At 48.7% G+C, this 16,723-nt stretch overlaps 1 protein-coding gene across 4 annotated transcripts in view; it reads left to right on the top strand.

Annotated features, from left to right (window-relative positions):
- COL22A1 (collagen type XXII alpha 1 chain) overlaps window positions 1-16,723 on the top strand; it is a 258,118-nt gene that overhangs the window by 108,803 nt on the left and 132,592 nt on the right. For all 4 annotated transcript variants that reach the window (XM_058699180.1, XM_058699178.1, XM_058699179.1 and 1 more), the window contains exons 17-22: window positions 4,195-4,248; window positions 7,010-7,054; window positions 11,450-11,494; window positions 11,775-11,804; window positions 12,074-12,127; window positions 16,003-16,056. In XM_058699180.1, coding sequence (XP_058555163.1) covers window positions 4,195-4,248; window positions 7,010-7,054; window positions 11,450-11,494; window positions 11,775-11,804; window positions 12,074-12,127; window positions 16,003-16,056 — 282 coding nt within the window. The remainder of the gene's footprint in view (window positions 1-4,194; window positions 4,249-7,009; window positions 7,055-11,449; window positions 11,495-11,774; window positions 11,805-12,073; window positions 12,128-16,002; window positions 16,057-16,723) is intronic.

Genomic DNA, 16,723 nt, shown 5'->3' with positions numbered 1-16,723 from the left:
GGCTCTGAGGGCCTGGCTGAGCCCTCAGCTGGGCCCTGGCTGGGCCCTGGCTGAGTTGTGAAGGCAAGTACAGGACGTGGCCCCTGGTAGGGGCTCCCTACATGTTAACAGAATGGGAGTTTTGAAGGGCCGAAAGCCATGATCCTCCCTGGTGACACCGGCCCCCACCTCTGCCTTAGAGAAGCCCCTCAATCCTCCTCGTTCTGGGGGGCGGGGCAGGAAGAATTGCCCACTGGGTCTCACTGTGACAGGTGTGTGGCGAACATCCCTGACATGCTGGGTGCACAGAGGCATGTTCCCTCTTTCACTGGGTGAGCGTCTACATGGCACGTGCCCAGCAGACACATGGCCCACGCCCCTCCCACACTGACCTGCACACCAACACCCAGACCTGAGATTTATCAAGGGCAAGGGTGGCTTCCTGCTTTAATGGGGCACGTGCTCCCCCTGGTGTCAGAGATCCAGAACCGCAGCGGGTGGGCTTGGCATGGAGGGGCCCTCAGAGCTTTGCAGGCAGGAGTGATTCCTCCTTTGAGTCGTTCGACCCAGGATGACGCACTTAGTCTCATAGGACTGAAGGGCTGTGAGACCCAACAGAGCCAGCCTCGGCCCCCGGTGTCCGGAAGGTGCTCGGGATGAGGACGGGTTCCCTTGCACCTGCGTGCACACACACGTCCCTGTCGGTTAAGGATTGTGAGTGTCGGAAGAGGTCTTAGGGTTATGGGAAAACAGCCAGCCGCCTTTCTTCTGTCCTCGCTTTTCATTGTTTCAACCCAGTTGGGAAACTGAGTCTCAGAGCAGGGTAGACTCTGCAGGCGGCAGCCCACGTTGGTGGAAAACAGCATTAGAACTCAGGTCCCTGACCTCCAGCTTCGATCCCCTGTTCACATCACAGCCCTTGCTGTCCCGTGAACTTGACTCTGCTGGCCCCTTGTCTCTGGTTGATTTTTCTCTCCTTCCCCACCCTACGTAGCCACTCTGCTTTGCTTAACTAGCTTCTAACGTTGCACCTTCCACATGCCACACATTGTTCTGTGCATTTTGCAGATATTGATTGGCTCACCTAATTCTCACCAGAGCCTTAAGAGGTAGCTGCTGTATTTATAAATTGGAGATAGAGTCAGAGATGCCAAGTGACTGGTCCAAGGTCACACAGCTTGGGATGTGGGAGAGCCAGGCTTCGAGTCTGAGTTTTGGGGTTGACTGCGGCTCCCTGTACCTCTGCACACCCCCCACCACCGGGCCCTCGCTGCCACTGTCTTCCAGGAACCAAGCAGGTGGTCAGCTGTCCAAACCCTGTCCTCTGTTGTGCTGATGCGGTCAGTACAGTGGTGACAAGTCAAACAAAACCATACAACGGCAAAACAAAGCTAAGTCTCAGACTTTACGTGGGACATGCCCTTTCTAGTTCTGCCTCCGGCCCCGTCCTTCCCTTTTGCTTCCCGTCGCATGCCTCAGCTGGGCTTCTGTAGGCACTTCGGTTAGAGACCCTGCTCCGTAGACAGCTGTCTTCTGTCTGTCTGTGTCTGGGCTCTCCCTCAGCTTCTCTCTCCCCTTGTCCACCCTGGCCTGGTCATTTTTCCCTTCCTGCATCCCCCTGCTGGTGAACACACACATCTGTCGGCACTCTGGCTGTGTCCCGCCTGGCCCTGCTCTCCGCGTTCTGGCTGGGGACAGGCAGCTGGTGCTGTTTCCCGAGTTGCTGCTGGGAGACATCTTGCTTCCGGGCCTCACTGATCTTGATGTGCAGGTGTGAGGGAGTAAGAAATGGGGCTTGAGCGACAGGCAGAGCCCTCTGCTTTGTGATAGACCTTGTGAAATTGTACTCAGTTGACACGGTTTTTTTGTTTTGCTGAACCCTGGGGAAGTGCCACATTCAGGGGTGACATTTAGTAGGCTGGCCCTGTCTAAGGAAGAGAGCTCTGGGCTGGCCATCAGGAGACCTTGTCTTCAGGCCTGCCACTGTCACACAGGTTCTGTGTGACCCTGGACTAGATATACCCCTAAGGTCAGTTTTCTCACCTATAAAGTGAAGGCACTGGATTCCATGGGTTCTGAGACCTTGTCAGTTCCATGGGAGAGACCAGAATGCTCCCCCAGTGTCCTCTGCTCAGGCCACAGGAGCAGTAGAAATAGAGGGGGAAGGGTCCAGAGACCCAGGCTCTGTTGTCAATGCAAGCACATCCTGCCGGGGTTGAGTGGCTTCCTATCTGGGCCCCCGTTTCCTCATCGACGGTCTGCCCTCGGACCTGCCAACCTCATGGCAGGTGGAGGACGAGAACGTTGGTAACTAATGTGGAATTAGTTGGCAGAGAGAAAAATCCTCTCTGTTCGCCCAGAGCTCATGTAATGAAGAGACGTTTTTAGAGAATGAATGTGTAATCGTGCTTGAAAATGGAAAGGTGTACATCATTGCTCTAGAACTTCTGAAATCATTTCTGAAGGGCAGAGAACACGTATGCCTAAGTTTACTTAGATGCGGGAGAGAAACTACAAAGCAAGCTGCAGAGCTGGGGAGGCTCCGCTCCGGGGCTGTGGGCAGCAAAGAACCTGGGGCAAATATCGGTGCTTCACTGGGGCAACTGGCTTGGGGGTGCTGAGTTGGGTGGCTCCTCCCCTGACCTCTGCTTCAGTGGGCCTGTGGGAAGCGTCAGTGTTTGCCCCCAGACTAACAGAGAAAACAGGTACCCAGCAACGGCCAGAGGAATGGAAGCATTCAGACCAAGAAGAAAAGCTGATGCCTCCCCCCTGTCGGGTCCACCTGACCCTGTGGTTCCTGGCTGTGAGCTGCAGGGAGGTGACCCGTTCCCTGCAGGCAGGCCAATAGGACCAGCGTGGCAAAAATGAGCAGAAGACCAAGACTCTTCAATCATTCAGAGAAAAGCGACATCCTGAAAGATACACCTTTAAAATAGAAAACAAAAAGGCAAAGGAGGGACAACTTAGCAAATCAGTTATAGAGAAATACAGTCAAAAGAATTTTCGCGTGTAGCCTTCTGGTCACTCAATAAATGTCAGTGGGGGCCACACCGCGTCTCCGGGCTGGGCAGTGGGGGGTGCCCTCATGGGAAGGGTGAACACACCTCAGGCCTCATGTGAGCGAGAAGGATGGTGACACAGGTAATAGATGCAAATCAAATCAATGGCAAAATGAGGGACACAGTGAGACAGGCTGGGGAAGGATGGGTGTCTAATTTGAATTAAAAGGCCAAAGAGATGACTTTGAAGTGAGCCCTGAAGGGTGCTGAGGAGCCAGCAGAGGGAACAGTAAGCACAGCCTGTGGAAATGAGAGAAGCCGCCATGTTGGGGAGACTCTGAGAAGGAAGCCATGGTGGCTGGGGTGGCACTTAGTAGAATGTTCATATTAGCATGGACCCCCCCCCCCGTCATCAGCTGAGTTCTCAGTGGGGAGAAGACACAGCTGGGGACATTAGACAAGGAGTTATCCCATGAGAGGAACACACCGACATCTGTGGACTTTGGCTCAAGAGAACCGTGCTGGGCTGGGAGAAAGATGGCGGCATCTGCTCACCACCTGTCACAAGCAGGTGTTTTGGATAGGTTATCTCATCCCTTAGTCATAGGTGTCTTTCCAGGAAGGGGTTATCATCATCCCCGTGACACATGGTCAACAGAAACAACCTCAGAGGCAAAGTGACTTGCCTGAGATTATACAGCTAAGAGAGACAAGCCCAGCTTTGAACGCAAGCAGGTGGGTGGGCGTTGGATGGATGCGTGAATGATCGCTTACCGTTAGCCAGCAATTCACTTTTAATTCCAGGCCCTGGGGACGTAGTGGACGTTCATGCATATCCACTGGATAAATGAATGGATAAAGACATGCTCAGTTACTTGGACCCTAGGAGATGAAGAGACCGTGTGGTTCCAAGAGGCTACATGGCCTTCCCTTGGTCACAGATTTGGGAAATGCAAAGCAGGGAATAGGGATCTGGTTTCTCTGACCTTTGACTTACGCACTTTGACCCCCGATGCACATATATTGTAGCCTGGGGTGTGTGTGTGTGTGTGTGTGTGTGTGTGTGTATGTGTGTGTGTCTTGTATCCAAAGATGCTGGGTTGAGAGTAAAGGTTAGAAGAGTAAGACGCTAAAAGCCTTTGCATTCCCTGATCATGGCCCTGGCCCCAGAGATGTACATTGGTTCTTCATTTCTTCATTTTCCTTCCTTTTCCAGGGGGAGCGAGGCCTGGATGGATTCCCTGGGAAGCGTGGGGAGACGGGAGAGCAGGTAAGCAGGCATTGGCTCTGGTGGCCTAGGCTTTGTCGGAGGACAGGATCAACTGGGGCCAGATAGAAAGCTCTGTGGGGCCTGATTGCCTTGGGCTCTGGCTCAGCTGGAGGCTCCAGGAGGCCCAGTGACCAGACTCCAGCTTACAGTCATACAGTCCTCCTCCAACACCAGGGTATTGGGATCCCTGAGAACACACCCATTTCAATACGTTCTAACCTCGTTGACCCATGTGACAATTGCAGTAAAGGCCATGGACGACGTGCATGTGATGTGTTCATTGGTGTCTCTTCTGTGAGAGTAAAAGATTACAAACAACACGGAAGCTTCTCACTAAGGAACTAGTCGAACAAATCAGGGGGTTATAGTTGAGCTATAACCATATAGTTACAGAGGGATAATATGAAGCCATGGAAATTAATGAAACTCCTAACATGCTGATAGGGACGTTCCATAGATACTCGGTTAAGTGGAAAGTACAGGCAAATGTAGATTGGTGTGGGAAATTGCACTGAGGACTTATGCAGATGTGCACTCTCTCTGAAACCTACTTTTTTTGTTCATGGCCTCCAGAAGAGGCCCCTCACTGACTTGTGGAAGGGAACGGAAGGGAATTCTCATGCACACAAATTTTGAACCTTGGGGGGAATGTGTTGTCCAAAAAGTAACTAAATTTAATTATTTAAATGGTTAAACCTGTAAATAAAACCTAAAATTCTACATCTGCTTGAAGACAATTGGGAAAATACGTATTTGTATACCATAATACATTATCAGTCCATTAATATGTTCATATTACTAGCTTAGAGATAAAATAATAACATAAATTAACTAAATTTGATATACAAATCCCTTGCCATGTATTAATTTCAATATACTATATTGACGTAAATTAAATCTATGGATAATCTCAGCACCCCCAAATAACATCTTGGTTTTATGTGTATTGTCACTTAACAGATTGGAACAGTACCTTTTTTTTAATTTAATTTTTTATTTTTAAAAATTTACATCCAAATTAGCATATAGTGAAACAATGATTTCAGGAGTGGATTCCTTAGTGCCTCTTACCCATTTAGCCCATCCCCACTCCCAACCCCTCCAGTAACCCTCAGTTTGTTCTCCATATTTATGAGCATCTTATGTTTTGTCCCCCTCCCTGTTTTTATATTTGTTTCCCTTCCCTTATGTTCATCTGTTTTGTCTCTTAAAGTCCTAATATGAGTGAAGTCATATGATTTTTGTCTTTCTCTCACTCATTTCACTTAGCATAATACTCTCCAGTTCATCCACGTAGTTGCAAATGGCAAGATTTCATTCTTTTTGATAGCCGAGTAATACTCCATTGTATATATATACCACATTTTCTTTATCCATCAATACCTTTTTATGTCTTGCCCCTTCCTTTCACATTATGTCATAAACATGTAGCCATTTTCTTAAATATTCACCAGGGACAGGACTCCAGTGACCACTTAGTATTCTATGGTATGAATGTGCTATCATTTATTCATTTTTGTTGCTTAAAAATATTTATTGCGTGCCGCCCCTGTGCCAGGGCTGACTCTTTTTTTTTTTAACGTTTATTTATTTTTGAGAGAGAGGCAGAGCACAAGCAGGGGAGGGGCAGAGAGAGAGAGGGAGACACAGAATAGGAAGCAGGCTCCAGGTTCTGAGCTGTCAGCACAGAGCCCGACGCGGGGCTCGAACTCAGCGAACAGTGAGGTCATGACCTGAGCCGAAGTCAGATGCTCAACCGACAGAGCCACCCAGGTGCCCCAGGGCTGACTCTTAACACTAGAAATACCCACCTGCTGATGGCCCAGAAGGAAAACCCCCTTCTTGCAGGGGAAAGGCAACCAAGTAATGAACAGCAAGTAGGAAGATACTGATGGTGTGGAGGCAGCGGTGAGGGACAGTGAGCCTCATGGAGGGGGTTCTCCTATGAGGGGACGCTTGGTCTGTTCTCATCTTTGCTGTTTATAGGAAAAAAAGGAAGCGAGAGAGCTCACATATACATCTTTGAGCACATCTCTAATTATGCCTTGAGAATGAGCTCCTATGAAAGTCCCTTGTCCACGGGGATGAACACTGGTTGTCCATCTGCCTTCCAGATTCTTCCTCCTCTTAGGAGGAGACTCACAGGAGGGCCCCCGGGGTGGTGTGGCTCAGGGCCCCTCCTCACTCTGCTCTGGCAGGAGATTTACCTCCTCTGCTCTCCACTGGGACCCTCTTAGAAGGCTTCCTGGTGGGAACCCTGGGAAGGAGGAGGGCAGTCTGTAGCATCTCCCACACTGGCCGTCCAGGGCCTTGGTTTTCCCTGCTGCACTGGCTGATCCTAGCCCAGAGTCCAGGCAGCCCTTTCCCTCCGCCCTCGGCCCTGGAGACCTAACTGGTCCTCAGCATTTTCTAAAGAGTCCATGATGCCCCACAGATCATGGATGCCTGCTTCTGCCTCTCATTCGGAATTTCTCCAGTGTGTCCTCATATCCTTCAGGAAACTGTCCTTGCCTCTCAGAATGGGTGTTCCACACACCGCAGTACGGCTAAGTCCAGAGGGGACCACACGGAATGTGACATTTGGCGGGGGGTGGGGTGGGGTGGTCACTGAGAAGGAATTTTCCGGCAGGAAGTCCCATCCAGGAAGTCTGATCTGTGATTTCTGGGGGGAAAATGCAGATGAGAGCTTTGGGGCTGCAAGGCCCTGACCTCCTCCTCCCTGGCTTACTGCTGGTGACAGTCCTCCCTTTCTTTCCTCCAGGGAAGACCTGGCCCTCCTGGCGTGGCAGGGCCCCAGGGAGAGAAGGTAAGCCGGGCCTGGGGAGAGACAGACTCTGGGCAGGTGGGCACGGTCATGGCCACCTGAACAAATCAGGGCCCAGGCTGGAGTTCTGGGAACCGAGTGTAGACAGAGGTGATGAGCTGGGCCTCAGGAATTCAGCTCACAAGAAATTTCTGGTTATTTTATTTAAATTTTGTTTTCCTACTTTGAGGAATAAAAATCCATTAAGAAATCCCTGTTATATAATACCCAGACATTATTAAAATATTTTGCTACTTAAATTGCTTTTGGGGCTAAGGCAGGCTGTGAATTAATACCAAACAAAATCTGACAGATTCTTCCTCTTCTTCTTCCATTTTTCCTTCTCTCCTCTCTGCAACATTTTAAAAAATGTGGTGGTTTTTTTTTCTTACCAGAATAATAATTCTGAAAATGTACTAGATCTTTCATAAATAAAATAAAGATCACATCTCATCATACTGGCCATGTCCTTTAGAATATTCAACAAGGCCTCACTCAGTAAATTTGCTGCTTAGAATTTCCGTATCTCGGTGGGAAAAAAAAATGCATGTAAAAAGTCTTGGCAGGTTGTGAAATGCTGTGAAAATGTACGTGAAGACAATAGCTTTCCTAAGCATGCAGGGTGGCAGGGAAAATTAGGAAGGGGTGGTGTATTCTGGGTTATGATAAAAGGAAAAGAGCATGAGTTCCAGATTCTTCCATAAGCCCTTAGGAAGGGCATCCAGCATCGGGTTTGAGAATAGCTGGGGAGGGGAGAGTGGGAGGGGGGAGGAAGGGGTGGGGGAGGAATCCAGGTAAACTAAGATGGATTTAGGCCAAGAAGATCACATCTATTCAGGGTCACACCGTGGAGCTCAGGCGAAGGTCACTGCCTGGTTCGCACGAGTCCCAGCAAATGCAGAGAAAGGCTGCTGTGACTCTTCGTGGAAGCAGACAGGGTTTGTATTATAAATAAATAAACAGATCTACAGGCTGAAGAAGCCTCACCTTAGGAATGGCAGCTGGAGAACGTTGATGTCTTCCAAACTTGCTCACTTGGGCTTCAGTTCTAATGGAGTTAAGTTATTCTCTCTCCCAAGTATTTTTAGAGTTGAGATTTATATTGTTATATTATCCTAGCGTCAGGATTTTAATATATTCCCACAGTTCCTTGACAGGGGATTCTAAATTCTAAAATAAGTCATTTATTTCAAGTCACTAAGAGGGAATGATCCTTGAGGTTTGCGTCTAGGTGACTCCTGCTACTGTGTGTGTGTGTGTGTGTGTGTGTGTGTGTGAGAGAGAGAGAGAGAGAGAGAGAGAGAGAGAGAGAGAGAGAGAGAGAGAAATATCAGCTTTCCACCTCATTTATAGATGTTTTTGGTTTTTGGCCCCTGCAGTTTGGGAAGCAGCTTAGTTATCACTTATTATGATGAATACAGCAGAAGGTCTAAGACAAGGTGACGGGTCATGGCAGTATTTGGGTCATTCGCTGGAATAACCAGGAAACCAGTGATGCTCAGGTGATAGGATGCCTCACAACTCATTCTAAGAGAACATCATCTAGACAAATCTTAGATGTTTTATTATTTGAGAAAGCCATCAGAACCACAAAGCTGGTCTTTGATACGTCCTGACTCTACAGATGAGAGAACAGAGGCCCAGAAAATTAGGGTGTCTTGTTTCAGACCCCACAGTGGCCTCGGACCAAGGTGCACAGGACTCCCTGCCCACACAGTGATGGGCCGCAGATCTCAGTGGTCAGGACGTGCTCCTTGTGCCGTGTTAAGAGTCCTACTTGACTGACTCCATGCTTGTGTTGGTTGTCTATTGCCGCATAACAATCTTCCTGAACCTTGGAAGTGTAGACCAGCCGTCAGGTGGTCTCACATCATCTCCGAGGGCCAGGATCTAGGGCAGCATGTCCTGGTCCAAGGTCTTTCGTGAGGTTGTGGCCAGGCCTCCAGCTAGGGCGTGGCTAGCTGAAGAATCTGCTTCCAAGCTCACACACATGGTCTTCGTCAGGGCCTCGGTTCCTTGATGGCTGTTGGCCACAGGCTCTGCTTCTGCATTACACGGCCTCTCTGTAGAGCTGCTCACAAAAGGGGAAACTGCTTCCCTGGAGTGGGTGGTGAGTGACCTGAGGTCGGGGTGATGTGGGTCCACATGGAGGCCACCATCATTGTTGTAACTTTATCTCGGAGGCCGCACAGCGTCCCTTCTGCTGTGCGCTGCTGGTCATATGGCCTAGCACTGGCACCGTGTGGGAGGTCACTGTACAAGGTGGGGAACACCAGGGGGCGGGGCTTCTGGGGGACATCTGGGGGGCTAACTACCACAGTGGCTAAAATGACCATTGCAAAAAGGTATCACCTATGTAATAATGCAAAGAAATGATTCATGGACAGACTATTAGTCTGTTCTATTACTTACTAGCTTTTTGACCTTGAACAAGTTCCTAAGCATCCCCATCCCTAAGATGGGAAAGAGTATCAGAGGGGAAGAGGACCTTAGAACAAGGCCAGGCAGATGGAAAGGCTCTGGTATCTATTAGCTACAGACACACAATTATTACGGATGAACGACGGGATCGTAGTTTTCCTTAATAGTGATTTAATAGGTCAGGACACTGGCTCTCATAGTCTGTAAAATTACCTGAGCCAGTGAGAAAGCACGTACCCGTTAATTTCATAACTGTTATCAAAAATTCACTCTTTATAGTGTGATGATGATGAATACAACAATAAATACTACAAAAGTAAATGTGGAAACGAGGCTGAAGCATAGTGGAAATGAAAGAAAGGTGATGAAGTCATGAACCCAGAAGATTCATTATTCAGCTACATGTATCTAATTATCTCTCATTTAAATATATGTATATATATATATATATATGTGTGTGTGTGTATATATATATATATATATATATATATATATATGATGGCCACACAGAAATTACAGTGTAGCCCAGAATGTCTTCGAAGAATCATGTTACCAAAATATTAATAAGGTTTCTGGGAGCCTAGGGAAAAAATAATTTTGGCCGGGGGTGGGGGTTGAAGGACGTTCATTCACGGAGAAATGGAGATATGTGAGCTGATTTCTGAGGGCATGGAAGTTGTCATGTATAGACGTCATAGAAGCATCTGGAGAGGGTCTAGAATGGTAAAAAAAAAAAATGCAGCGTGTGAGTGTGTGTGCACATCTGTGGGGGTGGGAGCGTGATGGTGCCACAGAGGGGAAAAACCAGCATCGTGAGGTGTTTCTGAGGTAGGACCCCATTACTGTAAGTGCAAGACAGAGACAAGGTACAGCAAGAAAGGTGGGTGCTCGTTAACTCTCAGTTTTGCTGTGTAGCCAAAATTCTGCACAAAAAATAAAGTCTATTAAAAGAACATTTAGTTGGGATCTTAGAAAACCACCTGATGCAATGTAAACAGAAATACTTTTCCGAGTCTCGGGCAGCCAGTGGGGACAGTGGAGTTGTGGCTGTGTCAGTGGCAGCGAAAACACACCCTGTCCACATGGTGGGACCTCCCACGCAGCGCAGGACCACGCACGTGCCTGGAGTCCCTCATTCTGGCTCCTCGGCGTTGGCATTTAAGAGATGCTTTCATATTTATCCAGAAGCTCATTCATCCTTTGCTAGCCTACTCAATAGCACTTTGTTCTTGCTTTCCCACTCTCCCTGAGCTAGCCTCAGGGGAAAATGAGGAGTTGTATCCCCAAACTGTGTGGGGGGACATGGGCTACAAGTCGTGTCCTTGTTTAGAGCTATGGGGCACTAGAGTCATAGCAGTGAAGATTTTTCTATGGCCACAGTCACCAAATATGCCCCCACGTAGAACCAAGATGTGGCTCACACCCTGGAAACCTGACGCAGCCACAGCCGTCATAGGCCAGGTGACCCGGAGGTGCTGGGGCAGGGGACACAGAGCAAGTCTTTTGCACCTGATGACTTCGTGAAAACAGATGGGAGTGATCACAGCATCTGTGTTACTTTTTTGATAAACATGAAATGCTGACCATGTGAACTGGGGACTTGGCACGAAGGATGTGCCATAAGGTGTCATCACCACCCCGGCTGTGTCCACTGTGGTGCCCGTACCGCAGGTGCTCACTGAAGAGTGGACCAAGAGCTGGAAGGGACTGTGAAAGCACCAACCGGATTCTGGGCTGGATGCGCAGAAGGGAGAAAATAAAAGCTCCCGTGATCTTGGTACAAAGATAAGCATTAGACGCAGAAAATCTGTCAGGAGGAGGGGGGGAGGCCCAGCATGGCGGGAGCATGAGCTGGGGCTCAGAGGAGGCAGTGGTCCCATGGACTTGTGTGGATATCAAGGGCCCCAAAGGGGGGCGGGACCAGCAGAGGAAGGTGGCGGAAGGTACACTGGTGACGTGTGTGTCATTTCTGCGCAGGGTGACGTGGGGCCTGCAGGACCTCCTGGGGTACCGGGCTCTGTGGTAAGTGGGCAGCCATTCCAAGCGGTGGGAATCCCAGGCTCATGTGCTGATGGAATTGGGTGTGTGGAGAGAATGAGCAAGAACTCTAAGAATGAGCAAGAACTCTTCTGACCCCATGAGCTGGAATGCAAGACTTTGAACACTAAAAGTGGGATAAAATCGGAGAAAAGTCAGAAATTGCTGCGTTACGGCAGGCTGTGCGAATACTGTTACCGGATCTGAGGGGAATGGTCGTTGAAAAAAGGCCACCCTCTTTGCTGACACATGGTTTGTCCCACAGGTGCAGAGAGAGGGCCTGAAGGGCGAGCAGGTAAGGGGAATCTGGGTCCTCCCCCTGTGGGGCTCCAGGTAGGAGCAGAGATGGAAAGGCTACCACCGTGGGGTCGAAGCTGCTTTTTGAGCTCAGATGGAGCCTTCCAGAGATGGGCCAAGTTGATTTTCCACCAGGAATGCACATTCCTGCTCTATATCTCTGGGTCGCTTTTTGGAACTCCGGACATAGACTCTGAGTCAGCAAAGGGTCCTGAGTCATGGGGATGGGAGAGCTGTGGCTAATGTGTGTTTGGCTTCTGTTACCAGGGAGCTCCAGGACCACGAGGCCACCAGGGCCCACCTGGGCCACCAGGAGCTCCGGTAAGTCACCGTCTCAGCCCAGGGTCTTCTCTGAACACATCTAGGTCTGGAACACAATGGTTTTCCACCTCTTAGCTCTTTGGTATTGCAGAAGCTGGTCCCATCCCCTCAGGCGACAGGCGGTGGTGTTACCAACTTACACAAGAGTAGGCTGAACCCTGACCAGTGACATTACTGGCCACAGACCAGGCAGTTACCAAGTATGGAACTGGAATTGAAACCCAGACAGCCTGACTTCCCAGCACCACTCCCCCAGGCAAAAAGAGGTCATTAGTGGGATTTCTGGTGTGCAGTCTGGTGTTTAAGTTTCCATTTACTTATTTATTTAATGTTTATTTTTGAAAGCGGGGGGAGGGGGGCAGAGAGAGAGGGAGACACAGAATCTGAAGCAGGCTCCAGGCTCTGTCTGAGCTGTTAGCACAGAGCCGGATGCAGGGCTTGAACTCAAGAACCACAAGATCATGACCTGAGCTGAAGTTGGATGCTTAACTGACTGAGCCACCCAGGAGTCCCCTAAAAAGTAGGCTCCGTGTCTAATGTGGGGCTCAAACTCAACGACCCTGAGATCAAGAGTCACATCCTGGCAACATGCTGCTGCCCCTTTCAAATTACCATGTCTTATCGAAGGTAATAAGACGGCTGTTACTATGAAATGTCCATAAATCAGATTTATATGAAGCCATCAGGACCCATTCCTCATTAGGGTAAATGTGTATGGTTTTGTTGGGGTGAAGCTGGAAGAAATCTAGCAGATGTTTAATTCCAGTATAATTAGAACAATTTCATGTCAAAAAGTTCAGGTCAGAAGTGCCACCTCTGTCTCTGTAACCTTGAATGTCTTGTTTAACTTCTCTAAGGCTTGGTCTCCAGAGCTCCCCACGATTATGATAACCGTTGGGAGATTTAACAGTAGAAAAAGGCAGGTAATGTGTGCCCTCAGTGTTTGGATTTCTGTGCATACATGCATATATATTTCAGATCTATAATTGGCAAGTGCTGAAAGTCTATAGTATATATGTTTCTGTGCAAACATACGCATGTTAAATCTGCAAGAGCGAAGGTATTATTTTTGTTTTACCAATGAGGACCTTAGTACGGAGATATTGAACGGATTGTACACAGTCACACAGCTATTAAGAAGTAGAAATGAGCTTTGGACCTAGATATGTCTGTCAAACCCATGCTCTTTTTACCTCTGAGTGCACAAGCTAGTGATACTTTTCTGAAATGTATAAAGGGGAATTATTTTCTTCACGTCCCCCACTAAAGAGTAAGAAACTAACAGTGCCTAGCCCTGATGAATGAAGACACATCCTTCTTGACCTCTCATTCTGGATCCTCCCTTTTATGCAGATTTTCTTACAATAAATGAAACAGGGGACAGAAGTAAGAACCCTTAAATATTAACGCTGGAGTTAGAGGGATGAAAACACATGGGTAGATGTCATAGTTTAATGAAGGAGATAGGAAAAAAATAACTGTCGAGTAAGCACTTGCAACCTCTAGATGATTAACGAGATTCCCCGCGTGTGTCGTTCCTGCGGTCCATCTTGTGGGACAAGGACACACAGCCCTGAACCCTCAGCACATTCAGACACCAGAGTGCCCGAACCCTGTAGCCCCGGATGGGGCTGTTTGAGGTTCTGAAGCTGTCCCCCCTGCTAGATGCTCTCCATAGAATGGGACTTAGTGCAGAAAGTGGTGTTGGTGACGGAATTCTATTGCAAGGAGTTCAGAAACACAACAGCCTGCCCCAAGACTTGTTGAAAGGGAGACCCGTGAGGAGAGACCAGGACTGGAAGATTCTGAGGTCAGGACCGATGTCTCTCCCCTGTCTAAATACACAGTTTATCTCATAGTGGGGACTTAGTTCATGCTTGTAGAGGAGTGGCCCTCTACCGCTGTTCAAGAGGAGCACTAAAGTGGGGCCTGACTGCTGTGTGAGCTCACAAGGAGCGAGACGGCCACGGAAGGAAGGCGCTTGGGATCGAACTGCAACGTCTGGTCTCATGTCCCAGTTCTTCCACCAGATAGCCCTGTGTCTTTGCTGACGTTACTTACCCTCTCTGATCCTCTTTTGCTTTATTACGTACCTAGAAATCATCATCACCATCGTCATCCACGTGAACGTGCTGTGAGGGCTATATGAGCTCATGTGCCAAGCCGTGCTCTGTGCAGCCTTATTAAGCCCAGTACCCTTATCAGTTGCCATTTCTGTCTGGTTTGAATCCCCAGCAGCACCTGGCCCTGGGCCTTCCGCAGAGCAGTCGCTCCCTAAATATTCATTGGCTTGAATCAAACTGAGAAGCTGGCTTCGGTGACTTCTGTGGGGAATGGAAAATTTTGGAGTTTGTGTTCAGCAGTCCCAGTGAGAGGAAAATGTATCCCCTTCTCTAAATGGAAAACAGCGCACAGTGTTTTGCATCCAAATGCTGGAGCTGTCCAGGAGGCGTGCAGCCTTCATCCTTTTCCCGAGACAAGACAGGCCCTGGCCATTTTATCAATGTCTGCTGGAGCGAAATAAAGAAGGGAAAGTGCACGGATCAAACGCAAGGTGTTTGTTGATGCTTAAGGAAAACTCGCTTATGCAGAGTCTTTCCTCGCTGTGTGCCCTGAGCTCGGCAAGATAATCCTTGCGGGGAAAGGAGATTTAAACCTGTAGTTTCTGCAGGCTTTCCATTCGTGTGTTTATTTCCATGGTGTTATTAAGAGAAAAGAACTTGGATCTAAATACAGTGCTGTCACTTAATAGTCATGCCAAACCTGGCAATGGTAGCTCTCTGTGTGATAGCATTTGTTGACAGTGCGGATTTGGAAGAACAGAGGGGGAGCTTCTGGCCAGGATCCACCTGGGAAGTTGCTGATCGAGCCACAGAGCCGAGGGTCTCATTTGACCAGTGCCACCGCATGCCTCACTCGAGGTGCCATCACGTGGGTGTAAATCGGTGCGGTCAGGAGGGTGGTGGGTGCTGAACTTGGGGCTTCTGTGTCCACTCTTCATGTGGTCCTCACATCCACTCGATAGGTGGGTATATCATCCTCACTTCAGAGAGGAGCCACCTGAGGTTCAAGGATGCCAAGGGACTTGTCTGAGGTCATGCAGCAGATATGGAGGGGGTCTTGGGGGAAGGATTTGAATTATCAGGTCAGTGTGACCCCTTCCTGCACCAGCGTTCCTTCCTCAACTGAAACTGATCTTTCTTAGATAGTTCCGTTTCTTTGTCCAGACTGCCATATTTTGCACATCACTGTGGACCGAGTCATATATCCCAAGCTAGTTCTTGCTGAGCCAGCGACATTCAGGGGAAATGGCACTGGCCTTACAGCTAAAAACACTTGGGTTCCAGACACGTCTTTCGTGTATGTATTATGCAAAGCTCTAATGCAAGGCATTTGACCGCTACTGTGCTCATCTTTAAAGTGTGGATGGTGTTGCCTACATCTTGGTTGCTGAACATACTTAATTCGGTCCGATAGGTGTGCACGTTTCAAAGTGTTAAGGATTTGGGGCACCTGGGTGGCTCAGTTGGTTAAGTGTCTGACTCCTGATTTCAGCTCAGGTCATGATTTCATGGTTTGTGAGATCAATCCCAGTATCAGGCTCTGTGCTGACAATGCAGAACCTGCTTGGGATTCTCTCTCCCTCTCTCTCTCTCCCTCTCCCTCCCTCACTTTCTGTCTCAAAAATAAACATTTAAAGTGTTATAGATTTGAGGGGGCAGGACTTTTTTCCCTCCTGACCTCCCAGTTTCCCCCATTGGGATAGGATGGTATTTTCCTACCCACTGAGAGTGAAAAGGCCAAGTATAACCTATGATGTTGAACTGTGTTTGACCATGGTTTCTTTTTTTCCCCCCTTTCTCCTCCTCCTAAAGGGTCTGATGGGTCCCGGAGGCAAGGCTGGACCTCCTGGTTTGCAAGGTCTCCGGGTGAGTAACATAACATGTATTTCTTTTCTGATCCCCGGCTCTCCCACGCCAGGGACCCCATTTCAGCAGCTCAAACAGAGGACGTGGTGCCATCTTGTCCTCTTGAAATGACTTTTGGAAGCAGATTGAAGGGTTCGGTTTAGTTCACGTGTGGGTCTGGAGTTGGGTCCTGGAGACGTGGGGATAGGTCTGTTGTCTGCCGTGAGTCATGTATATAGAAAGCCCCAGCCCCGTGTGATCAGAGCCCCCAGCAGAAGGGAGCCCACAGAGAGAACACAGAGAACTGAGAGAACACAGAGAAAGGCAGGACCCCCGGGGCTTCCTAAAAAAGAAGTGATATTTGAGTCAAGTCTCCAGGAAAGAGTTAAAAATAGGGATGAAAAATAGAGAGCTGCCAATAGGCTATTAGCTACTTTAGTCGAAACATCCATATTGTTATTGAGCACTGTAATATCTCAGGGTATTTCATTTAATTTAACTTGAGTTAATTAAGCACCTGTCTTCTTACCCAGATTGTACATACTTTATGGGTTTGATTCGCCGCTAAGCACAGCTCCTGACACAGAATCCTGTGGTTGAAGGCAGACGGATGAAGAAGCACAGTGAGGCTAGGTGTCCTCTTTGGTGTCCCTACAGTGACTGAGATTGCCCCCCACCCCCCAAATCC

This window comes from Neofelis nebulosa, chromosome 14, assembly GCF_028018385.1.
Source record: "Neofelis nebulosa isolate mNeoNeb1 chromosome 14, mNeoNeb1.pri, whole genome shotgun sequence".
Taxonomy (NCBI): domain Eukaryota; kingdom Metazoa; phylum Chordata; class Mammalia; order Carnivora; family Felidae; genus Neofelis; species Neofelis nebulosa.
Note: the sequence above shows the minus strand (reverse complement) of the source record. Positions and strands in the feature narration are given on the sequence as shown.